At 31.6% G+C, this 16,409-nt stretch overlaps 4 protein-coding genes and 1 long non-coding RNA gene across 7 annotated transcripts; 3 read left to right on the top strand and 2 right to left on the bottom strand.

Moving 5' to 3' along the window:
- Nucleotides 1-144: 144 nt before the first annotated feature.
- Nucleotides 145-6,397, bottom strand: LOC128392811 (uncharacterized). 3 transcript variants are annotated; one of them, XR_008326039.1, is made up of 7 exons: nucleotides 6,265-6,397; nucleotides 5,603-6,024; nucleotides 3,124-5,496; nucleotides 2,797-3,041; nucleotides 2,077-2,241; nucleotides 1,098-1,391; nucleotides 145-924 (listed from the first exon to the last, which is right to left on the bottom strand). It is a non-coding gene; the product is annotated as an uncharacterized LOC128392811 (long non-coding RNA). The 3 variants fall into 3 exon arrangements; XR_008326038.1 differs by having other exon boundaries at nucleotides 2,081-2,241; XR_008326040.1 differs by lacking the exon at nucleotides 2,077-2,241.
- Nucleotides 6,398-6,510: 113 nt separating this feature from the next.
- LOC128392807 (meiotic recombination protein DMC1/LIM15 homolog) lies at nucleotides 6,511-8,274 on the top strand. The gene is made up of 2 exons (XM_053352885.1): nucleotides 6,511-7,485; nucleotides 7,590-8,274. Exons 1-2 carry the CDS (start codon nucleotides 6,645-6,647, stop codon nucleotides 7,790-7,792), a joined length of 1,044 nt encoding a protein of 347 aa, XP_053208860.1. The 5' UTR covers nucleotides 6,511-6,644; the 3' UTR covers nucleotides 7,793-8,274.
- Nucleotides 8,275-8,324: 50 nt separating this feature from the next.
- On the top strand, nucleotides 8,325-9,729 carry LOC128392773 (casein kinase I-like). Its single transcript, XM_053352850.1, has 3 exons — nucleotides 8,325-8,393; nucleotides 8,444-9,287; nucleotides 9,665-9,729. The coding sequence occupies exons 1-3, from the start codon at nucleotides 8,325-8,327 to the stop codon at nucleotides 9,727-9,729; spliced, it is 978 nt and encodes a 325-aa protein (XP_053208825.1).
- Nucleotides 9,730-9,931: 202 nt separating this feature from the next.
- LOC128392805 (uncharacterized) lies at nucleotides 9,932-14,332 on the top strand. The gene is made up of 3 exons (XM_053352883.1): nucleotides 9,932-11,288; nucleotides 11,388-12,977; nucleotides 13,071-14,332. The coding sequence occupies exons 1-3, from the start codon at nucleotides 10,583-10,585 to the stop codon at nucleotides 13,271-13,273; spliced, it is 2,499 nt and encodes an 832-aa protein (XP_053208858.1). The 5' UTR covers nucleotides 9,932-10,582; the 3' UTR covers nucleotides 13,274-14,332.
- Nucleotides 13,283-15,824, bottom strand: LOC128392808 (resistance to inhibitors of cholinesterase protein 3-like). The gene is given in 9 exon segments (XM_053352886.1): nucleotides 13,283-13,678; nucleotides 13,749-13,835; nucleotides 13,963-14,087; nucleotides 14,189-14,209; nucleotides 14,328-14,519; nucleotides 14,522-14,585; nucleotides 14,988-15,119; nucleotides 15,326-15,393; nucleotides 15,474-15,824. Coding segments are annotated over 9 exon segments (1,023 nt in total). The 5' UTR covers nucleotides 15,679-15,824; the 3' UTR covers nucleotides 13,283-13,549.
- Nucleotides 15,825-16,409: the final 585 nt, after the last annotated feature.

The following is a 16,409-nucleotide window of genomic DNA, read 5'->3' as shown; positions in this document are numbered from 1 at the left end:
GTGTTAAGATTTTTACTCCAAGTAGTATAATTTACCCTCCCAGTAATTGCAATTACACCTCTTGCACCTTATTATTAGTGAAAATATGACAAAACTAATATATAAATCATCATGAGAGAGAGTTTTTCAAAAGATATTCTCATTTCCATTCTGTTTTCAAAACTTTTTCCCTCCAAAATAATCATAAAAATCCATTATTTTACCAACTTTATAACAATTAGAAATAAAAAATTACGATCATCATTTCAATCATATTAATAATTTCCCTTCTGATTAACATTTGGTTAATCTTTAAATGTACAATACTAATATTGAATATCCACTTTTAATTGTGAGCATACATCATATTTGCAGCTCCATTGGCTCTTTGTTGTAATAATAATTTTCTCCTCTTCAATTTATTACTTTTTCCCTCTTCTCACCTCATCTCCATCTCCATCTCCATCTCCATCTCCATCTCCATCCTCATCCTCTTTCCTCCTCCTAGTCTGATATTCATATATATTTTCCTCTTGATTCTCAGTGGCTTCTGTTGAATGTTATTTCTCCTTTTTTTGACTGATGATGATTAAATTATCCTTCCATTGCTTTTCTATGTAGTCAGTGAGTGTGTGTATCTGTTTATCTTATCACACTTGATTGTAATATAAGCAGCATCAGCATAACATATACTCTACATACACCTAACAATACCCTCTGCTTAATAGTAACTGTTAGAGTTTTAATATGATAAAAGGATGTAGACATTAACATCACTTTGTTTAACAATATTTTCCATCTCACAATTTTAGATTCCTATGAGTTTTTCACTTGCAATTTAAAAGATTCATCCCATGAAAATTGAGCATTTTCTCATCTTTGATTTGATTTCTTTTCCACTTTTCATCTTGCTTTTTTCCTTTCTCATTCCATGGAATATAAATTCTGTAATGTCAAATATTGATTTATGAATGGAAAATAAAATACATCATGTACTTTGAATAATAATATTATTATCATTCGATAATAATATTAACAATCACAATCGTAAATTGCAATTGAAATAATAGAGAGAGAGAGAGAGAGAGAGAGAGAGAGACCGTTATGTTTACCGTTACCTTTTCGAAAATTTTTCATTGTTTTTTGTTCGAAGTTTTTTCTTCTTTTTCTTTAACATGGTAAATAATATCTTCTTCTCAATCAAATGGTAAATCTCATCATCACAATTTGGAATCTTTTTCTTCCTCTTTCCATTTTTCCATTTTAAATTATTCATCTAATTTACATATTCATCTCTTTCCAGAATATCCATTCAATCAAATCATGGTGAAAATACATCTCAGTTTCTTCATATATCACATGTAATTTTATCCTGAATTTGTTACAATTTTCAGCAAATAACAATCTCCAATCTGTAAATCAAAGGGTAAGAAACAAAAAATGAACAAATCAATTAATTCAACGATAACTTAATCAAATCACTAAACAAAGTATGAAATGTATCACAATTAAGGAGATGAATACATGAAGATATGAAATATCACCAAGAGAGAATCAATTAGATAATATTATAAATATTAATGGAATTGATTAGAATAAAGTAACTTTAAGATTGGAGGAAGGAAAAAATTGACTCGTAAATTGAATTACGAGTCATTGATAAATTAAGGTTAAGAATAATTAGTGAATAGTCAGTTAATTAGAGAGTAAAAGTTTCGTCGATTGTTATTTTTCTTGTTCGATGAAAACTTGTTAATATAATAAAACAGGAACAAAAATCGAAATTAATAACGATTGTTTATTCAGGTTATTCCTTTTTTTACTATTTCTCTGATTCTTTTAAGTGTTTTTCTTATATACTTTTACCTAATATTCACTTTTCTCTCTGACTAACTCCCTCTTCCTTATTCAGACTCTTCACCAAAGATTGTGACTGAATTGAAAAACATGAGGAAAGAGAAATAACATTCAACATGGGAACAGAGGGAAAACCATCATCATCATCATTTTTTTCTTCTTCTTCTCTTTTCATTTCTCTATCTTTATCATCTTTCAATACTCTTTATATAATATTATATATCTCTCTCAGAATATTACCTACTTCAGACAGAACTCATTCTAGTTGAGATACCATCAAGATCATTCATTCATTCAATCTCGATTGACGTGGTTACTTTAGGGAATTGAGAAAGGACCATGAGCCAAGAAGAAGCAAGAAAAAAAGCAGATCAAGATGAGCGAAGATGAAAAAAGATGCTGAATCTAGAATGAGAGAGAGAGAGAGGAAAAAGGAAGAAGAATGAGAAGAAAATAAAAGAAATTGATATAAAAAAGGAAGAAGATACAAGATGATGAGGAAGAAGAGGATGAAGAAAAAAGGTAAGAACAGATTTGTTCAGAACAAATAATCTAAGAATCACGTTGTATCAGTGAAGAGATTTTTTCTTTTCTCTTTTTTTTTCTTCTTTCTCTGAGTTCATCTTCATATTCTACTGAATTTTCTGCTTGATATTTTCTCTTGGAAATGTTATTCGATTTTGTTTTTTGAACTCCTCACTTTCCTCCAAATCCCAGTTGATATTTGAAGGAATCAAATCCAAGTAATAACAAGGGAATGAGGAAGATGAATAAGAATGATGAGAAAAAGATAGTGAAGACAAATAGTCTAATTTACCTACAACATTGTCAATCTTTTTTGGAACATGGTAAATATCATCAACATGAGGAGAAAAAAAAAAAAATAAAATAGATTCTTTTTCTTCATCTCTCTCTCTCTCTCTTCCAGCAAGTGAATCAAATAAACGATTGTCAAATTACATTTATAGTTTACTTGAGAATAGAAAATCGATCCATTGAGTTTCCATGAAGATAAATTTTCCAGGTAACAGTTAACTGATTCTGTTTCATTTTCCAGGTAAAATATTAGAGTTTTGCTTTTTTAATCCAATTTAAATCCTTAAACCATATCAACCTTGTCATCATGATTTAAAACTTTATTATCGTATTATAATCATTAGTGTTTTGAGTTTCAATTCAATATGAATCTGAAAAGGTAAAGTTACCTGTGGAAAAACAAGAAAAAAAAAATAATAGACTCAAGGTTAGAAAATGAAATAAACAATAGGTAAAAGATGATGGAAATACCCTGAGGGTGATTAGTCTCTTAAATCAAATGTTATCTTCATGTTGATCTAAATTCAACATCCAATTCATTCACATTGGAATTGAGAGAGAGATTTATGATTTCCATTGATCTTCTTTTTCCCGATATATACTTCGAGAGGGTTAATATGTTTATCTGTGAAAAAAATACTACAGAGAAAGTTATATTAGGCGAGAAAAGGGAAAGAATTGAATAAATAGAGAATTATTTGAGAAAATAATCAGAAAATCTCATGATGATGATGAGGTTTTCAGGGTAATGATGATGATGGTTGAAGGAAGATGAGGGAGAAAAAAGGAGTAACTTGTTTCTCTCATTTATCTTGTCTTTTTCATCATCTTGTTTACTGATTCAATAAGGATAATGTTTCAATTTGACTGTTTTTCTGGTTGAATAAAATTGATTATCATGATTAGTATGAAAGTCAAAAAGTGTGAAAACAAGTGATTCTCATTGTAAGTAATACAAGAAATGATGATATAAATATCTCTCTCCATGGATAATATTAAGTTTCAATTGTTGCCTTTAAATTGTTACGATTACCCTGTAAGAGAGAGAGAGAGAGAAAATCTTATTATTATTGTAACTATTAATATCATCAGGGAGGGAAAAATAGAGTTGAGTCAAGGATAATGATGATGATGTTAAATAATGATACATGTATCATATTGATTGAAAGATGAGGTATTTTGATGATGATGATGATGATGAGTGAAAGATGATAAATAATAAACCTGATGTTATGAATATTATGGTTATGAAAAAAGATGATGTTTAAAGTCAGTCTACAGATTTTCACTTGGATAAGGTTCAGTTCAATATGTAAGTTCATGGTTACATGGGGAAAAGTTCAATGGGTTGGATGATCAATTGACTGATGATGAGGATCAAGTTGATGATGATGATAACAATTGATGGAATTATTTTGTCTCGAGTAAATAGTTTTCTCTCTTTTGATTATTGGTTATTTCTTTTCTTTTTCCATGAGAGAATAAGATTTACTGATTTTCATGATGATAACTGTTGTTTCCTGATTGTTATTATTATGATAATATGGTTTTATTATCATCGAGAAAGATTTTCAATAACTTTTAAGATGATCATCAATGTCTCCATGAAATTGTGACCAATATGAATTTATAACAGTCTATTGATTGGTAATCAATTAGGGGATTAAGAATTAAATTGTCTAATTGTTGTCTTCATGTTGTTGTTTATCATCGATAGTGGGAGAAAATGTTATGGTTAAAATGTAACAGTAACATCATCATTATCATTATCATCGTAATCATCATCAAACAGAAGAAGTGAGAAAGTAATTGTAATGTTATTAGTGTGGGTTAGAGGAAGGTAATAGTTTCGTTAATGTAAATAATGAGAGGTAAAGGGAGAGAGAGAGAGACTGATACAAATATAACTCAATTATGTATAAATAGTAAATGATTTAGGTGAAAAAGGATGAAGTAAACTTTTGATTAGTCGCTTCACTCATCATCATCATCATCAACAGTTACATCATTTTTATCATCAAATGTGTTAGTGTGTGAAAGACTTTCAAGTGTAAGATTAATAGGAGAGATCGATTGAGTTTTTCCATGAACAACTCAATCTGGTTCAATAATAGTGATAATATATATCCTTTTCCAAGTGACCTCTATGGTTTTATCGTAGGTTACTATTCAATTTATAAAAATGATGATGGAAAAGAAAGTGAGAGAGAGAGAAGTGAACCAAAAGAAGGAGAAGAAAAAGAGGAAGAGAAATAGTAACAGAAAGAAATGAATATAGAGAGAGAGAGAGAGAGAGAGAGAGATTTGGATCGATATCGAGGTATGGTAAAGGCTATTCAAGAATCATGGTAAATAGTTGATCAAAATGGTTGAGAAAGGGAAGATAAGTTAACAGTATAACAAAAAGTGATGCTGTAACTTTGATGAAGATAATCATGATGATTATGATGATGTTCTCGGTGTAACTCCTATCCGAGAGTTTTAGCTTTTTCCAAAGAGCAGAGGAATCTTGTTCCTAATTAGCTTAACTCCCTGGAGACGTTTTTGCCACATCCAGAGAGATAGATATACAATCTCTTTTCTATTTCTTATTCATCCTTTTACTATTCTTTTTATTTGTTATTCTCTTCTTGTTTCTTTCTTCTTCTTCTTGTTATCCAACTCAATTGCAGAAAAGAGAGAGAGAGAGAGAGAGAGAGTAGTAGAAGAAACAAAAAAGAATAGTAAAAGATAATAATGTGAAGACAAAAGTTCCTCTGTGAAGAGGATAGTGAACAAGAAGAAAGTCGATAATGGAGATGATGATGATGGAGAAAAAGGTCACCAATAGATGATGAAGAAAATCTGAGAAATAGAGAAAAAGGTAAAATAATAATAAGAAATGGATAAGAGTTAAAACCTATCAAATCAAGTCGAACAAGAAGAAGAATGAAATTGGGTGTAAGTTTACCTTCTAAATCACTTCTCCTCTTATTCCTTGTTGATGTTTCCTTGATATTCCTTTTTTTTCTTCTTGTTGCCTCTTTGCTTTTCCTTCCTCCTTCATCTTTTCCTCTTCATCTCCTTTTTCCATTCTCTCTCGTGTTCTCTCCCTTTATATATCTGGTTCTCTTCTCAAGTATCACTTTTACTCCCAATGATTACCAATGATTTAGATTGGGAAAGATGCCCTTAGGGAGAGCTTATTATTTCCATGATATTTATATATAAAAAAGGATGAGTTTCATGTTCGCCATCATGTTAGAAACCACGATTGCTCAGATATTATCTTTCATCAGAATTACTTTAGTGTAATAATAGTGTAAATGTTTCCATGTCTCTCTCTCTCTTTCGCTGTATGTGTAAAGGTATCATCTTTGAAAGAAAGTTAATCTAAAATAGTTGAAGGAGAGAAAAAGAGAAAGATATTAGATGGAGATAAAGAAGACGATGAAAGAGGAAGATGAAGATGAAAAGGTTTAAGTGAAAGGAAAGAAAAATAAGATGATAATGATACAACAAAAGGTGAACTATTGTTACATTGATCATTTTCATTTTCTCATCACAAATCTCAATCTCTATTCTTCACTTAATCCAAGTTGTTTGTTTACCTTTTTCTCTTGATTTTCTTACCTTTTTCTCTTTTACCATTCGTTTACTTTTTCCCTAATGATCTCAATTCTGATCATAAACATAATGTAACAATCTAAGAGAAGTAAAAAAAAATCAATCAACAATTAACTCAATTCAATTGGAAAACAAAAACAAATCAAATTCTCAGCGAATCAATTAGTCAACAAGAAGTAAAGTGAATCCATTTATGTGGAAGAAAATTTGAATTTAGAACTAAAATTAGAAAGGTTGTATTTTCCTCGGCAGGTGTCGCTCTCAAAAAGAACTTTTTTAAATTCTATTTAGAATTTTCAATTGTTCTTTTTCGTTCTCTCATTAATTTCGCTCTCTTTTTGTTTTTTTTTCCTTGTTTGTTTGTTAATTATCTTCATTTTCTAATTATGTCTCGAGTTAAAAAATCTCAACAGGTTGAAATTGTTGAAGATACTGATACTGAATCGGTAGTAGCTGCTGAGGAAATTGCTGGTGATGTCGATACACTTGTTGATTTCGGTGTTAATGTTGCTGATTTAAGGAAATTAAAAGCTGCTGGTATTTATACTATTACTGGTATTCAAATGTGTACCAGAAAGAAGCTAATTGCCCTGAAAGGATTAAGTGAGGCAAAAATTGACAAAATTCGAGAAGCTGTTGCTAAAGCGGTTCCGCTTAAGTTTAAAACTGCTTACGAGCAGAGCTTACGTCGTGCAAGTGTTTTTAAGGTTTCTACTGGTTCGTCAGATTTGGACCGTCTATTAGGAGGAGGAATTGAAAGTATGTCCATAACTGAAGCTTTCGGGGAGTTTAGATGTGGTAAAACTCAACTTTCCCATACACTTTGTGTCACCTGTCAATTAGCTAGTGAAGGATCTGCTGGTGGTAAAGCGATTTTTATTGACACTGAAAATACTTTCAGACCAGAGCGTCTAAAACAAATTGCTGAGAGATTTGAATTGGATGAGAAGTCAGCACTTGATAATGTGCTTTATATGCGAGCATATACATCTGAACATCAATATGAGATATTGGAACATACAACAGAACTTTTATTTGAATCTAAAAATTCTATCAAATTAATTGTGGTTGATTCTGTGATGGCTTTATTCCGTGTGGATTTCAGTGGTCGTGGTGAATTGGCTGATCGCCAACAAAAATTAGCCCAATTTTTAACTCGCTTACAAAAATTAAGCGAAGAATACAATTTAGCAGTTTTTATAACAAATCAAATGACCGCTGATCCAGGTACGTTAAAGATAAAGAAATTCCGCCAAAATATGCTCTCAAACTTCCTCTTGATTCCGTTTTAAAATCCTTTTCGTGTTACGTTTATTTTTTCACTCTTCAAGGCGCTGCTATGTCGTTTCAAGCTGATCCCAAGAAGCCCATCGGAGGTCACATCTTAGCTCATGCCTCAACAACTCGAATCGCTCTAAGAAAAGGTAGAGCTGAAAACCGAATCGCTAAAATCTATGATAGTCCCGATATGCCAGAAAGTGAGGCCACATTTGCCATAACGGAAGGAGGAATCACTGATTCTAAAGACGCCTAATCAATTATTTCAATCAAATGAAAAATGATCATCTTCAATCAAATAGATTTGATTATCAACACTTGCAATTAATTTGCAATCAATTATTTATTAGAGGTAAATTTACTTCAATTATCAATTTAATCATCATTTTTCTAACATTAATTAGAAAGATCATAATTGCTCAAAAAAATGTCAATTTTTTATGTTTTTTTCAGAGAAAAAAAATCAAATTGTAAAACTAAATAATAATCACCGTTTAAAATTTTGTACAAATTCCCATTCACAGGGTATGAATAGAACCTTTAAAACCCAAAAAGAAAAAAGTTACAATTAACTGACAATTTAATGTAAATCATCGCCAATCAATTAAATAGTTTCCATATTAAAGTAAAAACAAATTACAACAATTAATGAATGGGATAATTAAAAATATGATAAAAAAACAAATTGTTAACAAAAGTAAAACCAAATGGAAACAGATTAATTATTCTAATAATCATCTTCTTTTTTTTTCTCTAAACCAAATTAATTGTTCCCAATCAATTTTCAAATGGCTCGCAGGGAATCCGAGATTGAAGAGGCTGATTCAGAAGTTCTTATGGTTGGAACCAATTATAAGGTGAGAAAAAGAATCAAACAATTAAGCGATTAATTAATTTTCTTTTCTGTTTGAAAACCAAAAAGGTTGGTAAGAAATTAGGAGCAGGTAATTTTGGTGAATTACGTGTCGGTAAAAATCTAATGACCGGTGATCCAGTAGCAATTAAATTGGAATTGAAAAGATGTAAAGTGCCAACATTACCATTGGAATATCGTTTCTACCGGATGCTCGGAAATACTGAAGGAATACCAAGAATCCATTATTTTGGTCCTTGCGGTCATTATATTGCTCTGGTGATGGATTTACTTGGACCTAATTTGGAGGAGATGTTTAATTTGTGTGAGAGAAAATTAACTGTTAAAACAACCACCCAATGTGCCCTTCAAATGATCACTCGATTAGAACATGTTCATTCTCGTAAATTAATCTATCGAGATATTAAGCCGGAAAATTTTCTCCTTGGTAGACCAAAATCATCTAAAGCAGATGTAATTCATTTAGTTGATTTTGGTTTAAGTAAAGAATATATTGATCAAGAAACTGGTAAACATATTCCTTTTAGAACGAATAAATCATTAACTGGAACAGCACGTTACATGTCGATTAATACACATCAGGGAAAAGAGCAAAGTCGCCGAGATGATTTAGAGGCACTAGGTTACATTTTCATTCTTTTTCTTAAATCTCGACTCCCCTGGCAAGGATTAAATGCTGAAGATGTACGAGAAAGATATCGTAAAATTGGTGAGATTAAAAAATTAGTTCCAATTGAGGTTCTTTGTGAAGGTTTTCCAGAAGAATTTGCCACTTACTTAAGATATGTGAGACGACTTGATTTCGCAGAGGATCCAGATTACGGTTATCTTAAAAAGCTTTTCTCCGATTTATTCGCTCGCACCTTCACGGAAGATGGTAAGTGAATCTAGAAGAAGAAGAAAAAACAAAAATTAATATTCATTAGTATAGAAAATGAAAAGATAAAAGAAAAGAAAAATTGATCAATGGTTAACCAATTTATTACGTCAATAACCAATTATTTGATTGGTAATTGACTTTTTTTCTGTTAAATACATGAATATAGATGATAATGGTTATTAGATTAACTCGACTAATTAACAATTTACGTCAATAATTAGATGATAATTGACAATAATGAGAAATTGACTCTCTCTTACCTTGACCATAAACAAGAAAACAACCATCAGGTCAACAGTACATTGACTTGGTGGATTAGTTGAAATTAATTGTATCTAATTTATCTCCTTTTGTTCCTTTTGTTAATTTAAAAGGTGTTTACGATTGGCACAAAAAGTTATTGGAGAAGGAAAAATTAGAAGATAAAAAATTTACTTAACCTCATTTTCTGGTTAATCAAATTCACCAAACAAAACCATCATCACCATCCAATTAATCACAATTCATTTGTAATGAAACATCACCAACACAGAGAAGAAGAAGAAGAAGAAGAAACAACAACCGAATCAAAATCAAAATTTCGAATTCCTTTCATTTGATTGTTTAAAAATTCCAAATGTCATGATTAAAATGTGAATACAAATTCTAATTGTAATTGAATAACAAGAAGGAAAAAATTCTTATTTATCTCGTTCTGAAAAAAGAATAGAATTTACCGAATGTAATGAGAATACGACCCCTGGCGCTCGTATTTTTTCTGTTTGAATTGTTGACATGAAAAATTTTCTTCCAAAATTTTATCTTAATTATCTAATCAACGTTATTAGTAAATCTTTTCGTTTTTCTTAATTAAATTAACTGTTCATCCTGTCACTTTCTCATCATTTGGTTCTCTATTTGTTGGAGGAAACATGTTACCTTTACAGATATTTGTTTACTTATGTTCACCCAATTCATCATCATTGTCTTATCCTCATCGTCAATTATTGTTTCATCATGTTTAATTTGGAGATTAATTTAGTTCTGTTTTCATTTTGTTTCATCTAATTTCTTTTAATTGTTCACCTTTACAATTACTTATTATTCTTGATGAATCTTCTACCGTCTACCCTGTTATTGTAAACATCTTTTAAGATTTAAGCTTAATCAGGCTTCTTGTTTATATCCTTTTGTACCTTGTTCTCCTTTTCCTTTAATTTTCTACATTTAAGCCTTTAAGCTTTCGGCTATTTGTGAATATTATTGCTGTTTATTAAGAATCTTTTTTCCAATCTGAGACTGATCAATTAACCATGACAGCTTCTGATAACGATGAAATTTGTGACAAACCGGTAAAGATAAATCGACCCAGTGTACCGGTTATTAATTCCATTACTTATATGAGTAACATTGAACGAAAACTCACCAAATTGTTTAAATGTTGCTTCTATCGAGATCGCTGTTTTTTTACCACCGATGATGCTGTTTGCTTTTTAAATCATTTGGACACTTGTCATGGGAATAAAGATGTCTCTTGTATTTACTGTTATTATCAATCTGGTGAAACGGAACCTTACAAAAAAGCTGATCGTCTTATTGATCATATCATTACTAATCATGGCCTCAGAAATTTCCAATGTAATTTATGTGTTTATCGAGGTTCAAGTATACCTCATGTTCTTCTTCATCAAGCAAATATTCATGGTAACAATTATCAAACCACCTTATCTGGTGATGGGTCTGTAGGCATTTGTAAAGTTCTAGTCTGTAAGCAAATCGTTTCAGGTCCATTACCCAGTGAAACTGTTTATTGGTCTAATTGTCGAGTTGAACGAAAAGTCGATCCTCCCAAAGAATCGCCAAAATATCAATGCCTTTATTGTGAATTTGTTTCTTTCATTCCTCATGTTGTTTTCTTTCATATTTGCAAAGTTCACCCTGATTATAGTTTAACTTTATACGATAAATATGTTGATCAATTACCAGAGATTAAAGAAGCTGAAGAAAAGGTTGATGAAGGTTCGTATTTACAACTAATCAACTACTATTTTACTCGTTTTTCTTGTATCTTATAAACTAATTTAAATCATTTGCTTTCATCCTGTTTACTAAATTCAGTCGTAGATGATGAGGATGCTGAATTAGATGCTATTGTCCATGATCTCCATTCAATCGGTACCAAAGATGATGACGAAGATATGACTCCTGTTGATGATGCTCCTCCTGAAGAATTTTCCGGAGATGATGAAACTGTCACCAAAAATCAGCCAAATGCTTCTATTTCCACGCGAGAGCGACTATTTGCCTTGAAAGGTGTTCGAATTGCCAAAAAACAACCCGATGATAAACCAGGTAAAGCACGAAAGTCTACAGGAAAACAAATCGTTGAGCCTGAACCAGAATTTGATAGAGAAGAAGAAGACGAAGAGGAACATCTAACTGCTCGCCAAAGAATCATGAGAGGATACAGACCTGAACAAAGTGCTGCTTTATTTAAACCTGTGGCTCTTGCCGGAAGTCAAGTGACAGCTAAAAGTTTTGTCGCTCGAAATATGTTTAAATGTTTAATATGTGCTGATGGTGCTCAAATTAGTCGTGTTGGAATTGGCTCCCATCTAATGCTTAAACATAACACAGACAGCTCGTTAAAGTGTTCTGAGTGTAAATTTGTTGGTTCGGTTAAAGAAATAATCATCCATTTCAAATCAATTCACAGTTTTAGTGATTCATCAGTTAGATATATCAAATTCATCGTTGCCATGGATGAAACGGAAGAAGCCAGTCAACCAATGTTGGGTCAACCTGTTAGATCGGGTGATTTAACACCTATGGAAAGGATTAGAAGAAAGAATCTAGAAAAGGATCCTAAAAATTTGTCAAGCAAGATTAAAAGATCTGTTTTCATTGGCCCCAAGAGTTGGAGAGACAAGCAAAGGCAATTGCGAAAAGAAAACGCCGGTGAAGACGCTGACGATAGTGAACGTGAAGAGATGGAAATAGATGATACTATTGAGAGTGTTGTTAATCAAGGGTCAAGTGAGAGTCAAGATCGAACCGAGCGATCTGATAGGATTATTCGGCTAAAGAAGAGAAAGGCCAGTGAATTGGAAGACGAACCAAGTGCACCCGTTTCAATCGAAGAACTTTTAGAACTTAAATCATCTCGTGAACGTGAATCTGAATATTTCTTCTGTCTTTTCTGTCCTTCGTTATCAACGAAAGATTTTTCTGAAGCTCAAGCTCATATAAAATGTCACCTTGAACTGAACATATTTACCTGTTCAAAATGTTCAATATTTCAATGTGAAAATATCCAAGAGTTGAAGGAACACCATGAAAACGTTCACCCAAATGAACATATTCCTCTTCCCAATGCAAGTGCAAATAATACTCATATTAATTATATAATTGAATTTCTCAATGAGCAATTCATCCGTCGTCGTAAAGGTGATCAAATGTCCCCTGATCAAGCTGCTCGATACGCTAGAATCATTTGCCCGATTTGTGAAAGTGCCAATAAAATAACTGGTGATACAAATTTTCATTTCACCAAATGGAAATCATTCAAAATCCATTTCTGGAAACACGCCAATGCTTCATTCATTAAATGTCGTAAATGCGGTGCTCTAGTCCCACGAACAAGGAAACGTGCCCATCTTGATTTAAATCATCCCGAAGATCTAGATGGTCCTACTTCCGATATCAAAGGTAAATTGGAAAATTTTCTTCCCACTGATTGGTTTCTTTCTGTTGATTAATTTCTTTTTTTCTCTCTTCCTTACATTTCCAATTCCATTACAGATTTTACTCCTTTCTATCATGAACCACTACCTGAGCTCGCTCTCAACTCTTTGAAAAGTTGCAAGAGGATACGAAAAGCATTATATGAGAGTAGAATTAAAGAAGAGTTCGAAATCACTGAATGTCGTGTTGAGATTAAACGTATGAAAACTCCTGAAACTGAAAAGATACATAAGATCAAAGAAGAGCCCCTGGATACATGAGATATTGGAATGAGCTTATACATAGTGTTTAATCAACGTTATTACTTTTCTTCACTAATTATTACAAAAAGAGAAACAGTCGTCAACAAAAAACCAATGGATTACATGATTAACATTTACATTCACGAAAAGATTTTTTTTATCAGATTCGTTCTTTTATATTACCTACCACCAGTAATATCAAAAGAAAAATATTCCTGAGCTCAGTTGCACAAAACTTATCGGAAAAAACTTAAATCAGACAATTAATTTAAAAAATTAACAATTGTCTTTCAATTACTCTTCCAATTCACATTTTGATGAAGTTGTGGCCAACGATGAATCCGAATCATATTCTGAAGTTGATCTATCCTGATTCTCACTGCTGTAAACTGAATCATCAGAGGTTCCATGTTCCTCATCACCCTGCAAAACAATGACAAATTTATCAATAACTTTACGTGCCTTAAACAAATTCAACCTTCTTTTTACTTACAATTTTGTCAAATTTTCGTTTGATAATCTCCTCATCACTGCGATAGATTTCATCTGGTTCCATGTTCTCGGTGTTGATACTTTCAACCTGTGGAGGGAAAACAAATGATTTAGTGTTTATTGATTGGATCACTCGAACGAGACGAAACGAAAAAGAGGAAAATTAAGGTTGGAAATGGTGATGGTGGTGACATGGAAAAGAGATATTTTTTTACCTCGTCCAGTAAAAGTCCTTTAGCCTCGAGCACTTGATTTAGCGAACCAATTTGTTTCAGAATATTTTCCATTGCATTTTCTGTTACTTGTAAACGTTTTTTAAGCTGACAAATTTGTTCATCTTCTTGGAATCATAGTAGAAACAAAATACCAAAAGTCAACATCAAATGGTTACGATTTCAATTTTTCATAATCAAAACAAAAACAATGTATCTAAACACTTACTTTTCATATCGTTTTCTTTGTCTTCTTGATATGTAAACAAACAAAATGATGAAAAACAAAATTAATTAGTGATTCTAATGTCCTGGAGATTAATGGAGATGAAAAAAACTTTTGTAAACAATTAAATGTAACCATTTACCTTGATTGATCGATGTTGTTGAACATTTAGAATTTGATTTCTTCTCATTTCTAAATCGTCGTTTTAATCTTAGATTAACTGATTTTGCTCGTTTTATATTTTCTCCATTTTCATCATACTCTTCACTGAAAACGAACTTCCTGTATTCAGGATCCATTTGGAAATCTTTGATTAACGGTTGATCATTTGACAAGAATCTTCGATGTCCATCTCAACTCGATCATCATCGACATTCTCATCATCGTCTTTGGACATAAACTAAATCAAAAGAACACGAATTCTAAAGTTAGTATTCTATAAGTCGATGGATAATCAACAAATCTATCGAATGATAGTTCGTGACAATTAGAAGCTTAAAATGCTCAAATGCAGTTTGGTCTTCGTCGAATTAACCGTTTCAACTTGGAAGACAATTAACAATTAACATCTTCGGGATTAGATGTTGATCAACAATTAGAGATCGATTTCATTTCTAATTGTAGTTCATTTGAATTTCTTGTAAGTTCAAGATTCATTCACCGATCGTGATGAAATGATCTTAGAAGATTTCGAAAACTGTGAAAATCTTGACAATCAGTTGATGTGAATCTTCAGGAAATCGTATTAGAATCAAATCAAATTAAAGTGATTGAATTTAAATGATTTGATAATATTGATTACCTTAAGAATTGTATAAAGGAAGACAACGAATAATCCAATGGTGTAAAAAGGCATCAAGAGATTAAATAATCCACCAGACTCTTTGGCCTTCATATGGCCTAATGTCGATCTCGTCGGCAGTCCAATAAAGGGCTATAATTAAGTGAGAGAGAAAACAACACAATCAATTAAACAAAAGCACGAAAAACAATTAAAAATAGTAATGTAAACATGGTAATGATTGTGGAGCATTTTTTTGGCTCCTAACGAATGAGAGAAAATTAATTTAGTTGAGTAAAACTAATTAGCCTTCTGTCAACAATGAAAATGAAGATTCAATTTAATTACAATTAAATTACCTGATTAGTTGACTTAGAGTAACGAATATCTTTGAGTATATGTTGACGAACTCGAGGATGAACCATAGCTACAGATTGTGGATAAAAAAAGAGGGAAAGTAAATGTAAATATTGGAAGAAATTAGTTGATTAGCGATTAATTACTCACCGATATTGTCATTGAATCGAGGTTTTGGTGAACGAAGGGCCACTTCGATCATCGGGTAAAATATCTTAGGCCATAAAATCGCGAAACAAGCGACAATCACGCCTAAAATCAGGACACTTTTACCTGTACTTAGTTGGTAGCGTGAAGATTTGACTGGTTTACCTTTCAATGGATTTGATTTACTCCACCAAAGTGATTGAGTCATCGTTAGAATTACAATTGGATTAAAATTGATTGAGAAGATTAAGAAAACAACAACAATCAGGAATAATTGTAACAAGATAACAATTGATTCTCAATCAATGATTACATTGGAAAAGCAACAAACAAAAATATCGATTTTTATATCTTCATCTCTGTGCGATTGCTCTTAACGAAGTAATTTCTTTTCTTATCAAATTTTAATTTCCATCAAAAATTTCAAACAATTAGAGATAACTAATCATTAATTAGTCTAGAGAATTGATTTAGTTGCAATTATCTGAAAAATTTTCATTCCAATTTGAGATAGAGTGAGAAAAGAAGCATTTTACTCGAAGAGATTTATGATTGTTAATAAGTTAATTGTCCTACGATTGCAGAAACAATTTGAATGATTGGGTTACAATTAAGATGAAAAGAGGGAGAGTTAATTCAATTTCCATGGGATTATAACTGAGAATAAGGTTATGAGAAGATGAAGATGATTATGGTGATGGAGTTTTATGATTACGATTCCAGGAAAAAGGAACATTTTTTCAGGCTAAAGATCACAAGAACTTTTTCTCCTCATGATTTAATACATAATCGATTGAACAACAACAACAAGAGAGAGAGAGAGAGAGAGAGAGAGATGAAGACGAAAATGATTTTTTCTCTTTGGGCCATTAAGATGAACCGAGGGCTGGTTGATGGAGCGATTTTCAGGGAAGAAGCGAAAAAGAAAGAAAAGAAAGA

This window comes from Panonychus citri, unplaced genomic scaffold, assembly GCF_014898815.1.
Source record: "Panonychus citri isolate SS breed McGregor unplaced genomic scaffold, ASM1489881v1 Contig00137, whole genome shotgun sequence".
In the NCBI taxonomy this organism is placed as follows: Eukaryota; Metazoa; Arthropoda; class Arachnida; order Trombidiformes; family Tetranychidae; genus Panonychus; species Panonychus citri.
This window is presented reverse-complemented; position numbering and strand designations above follow the sequence as displayed.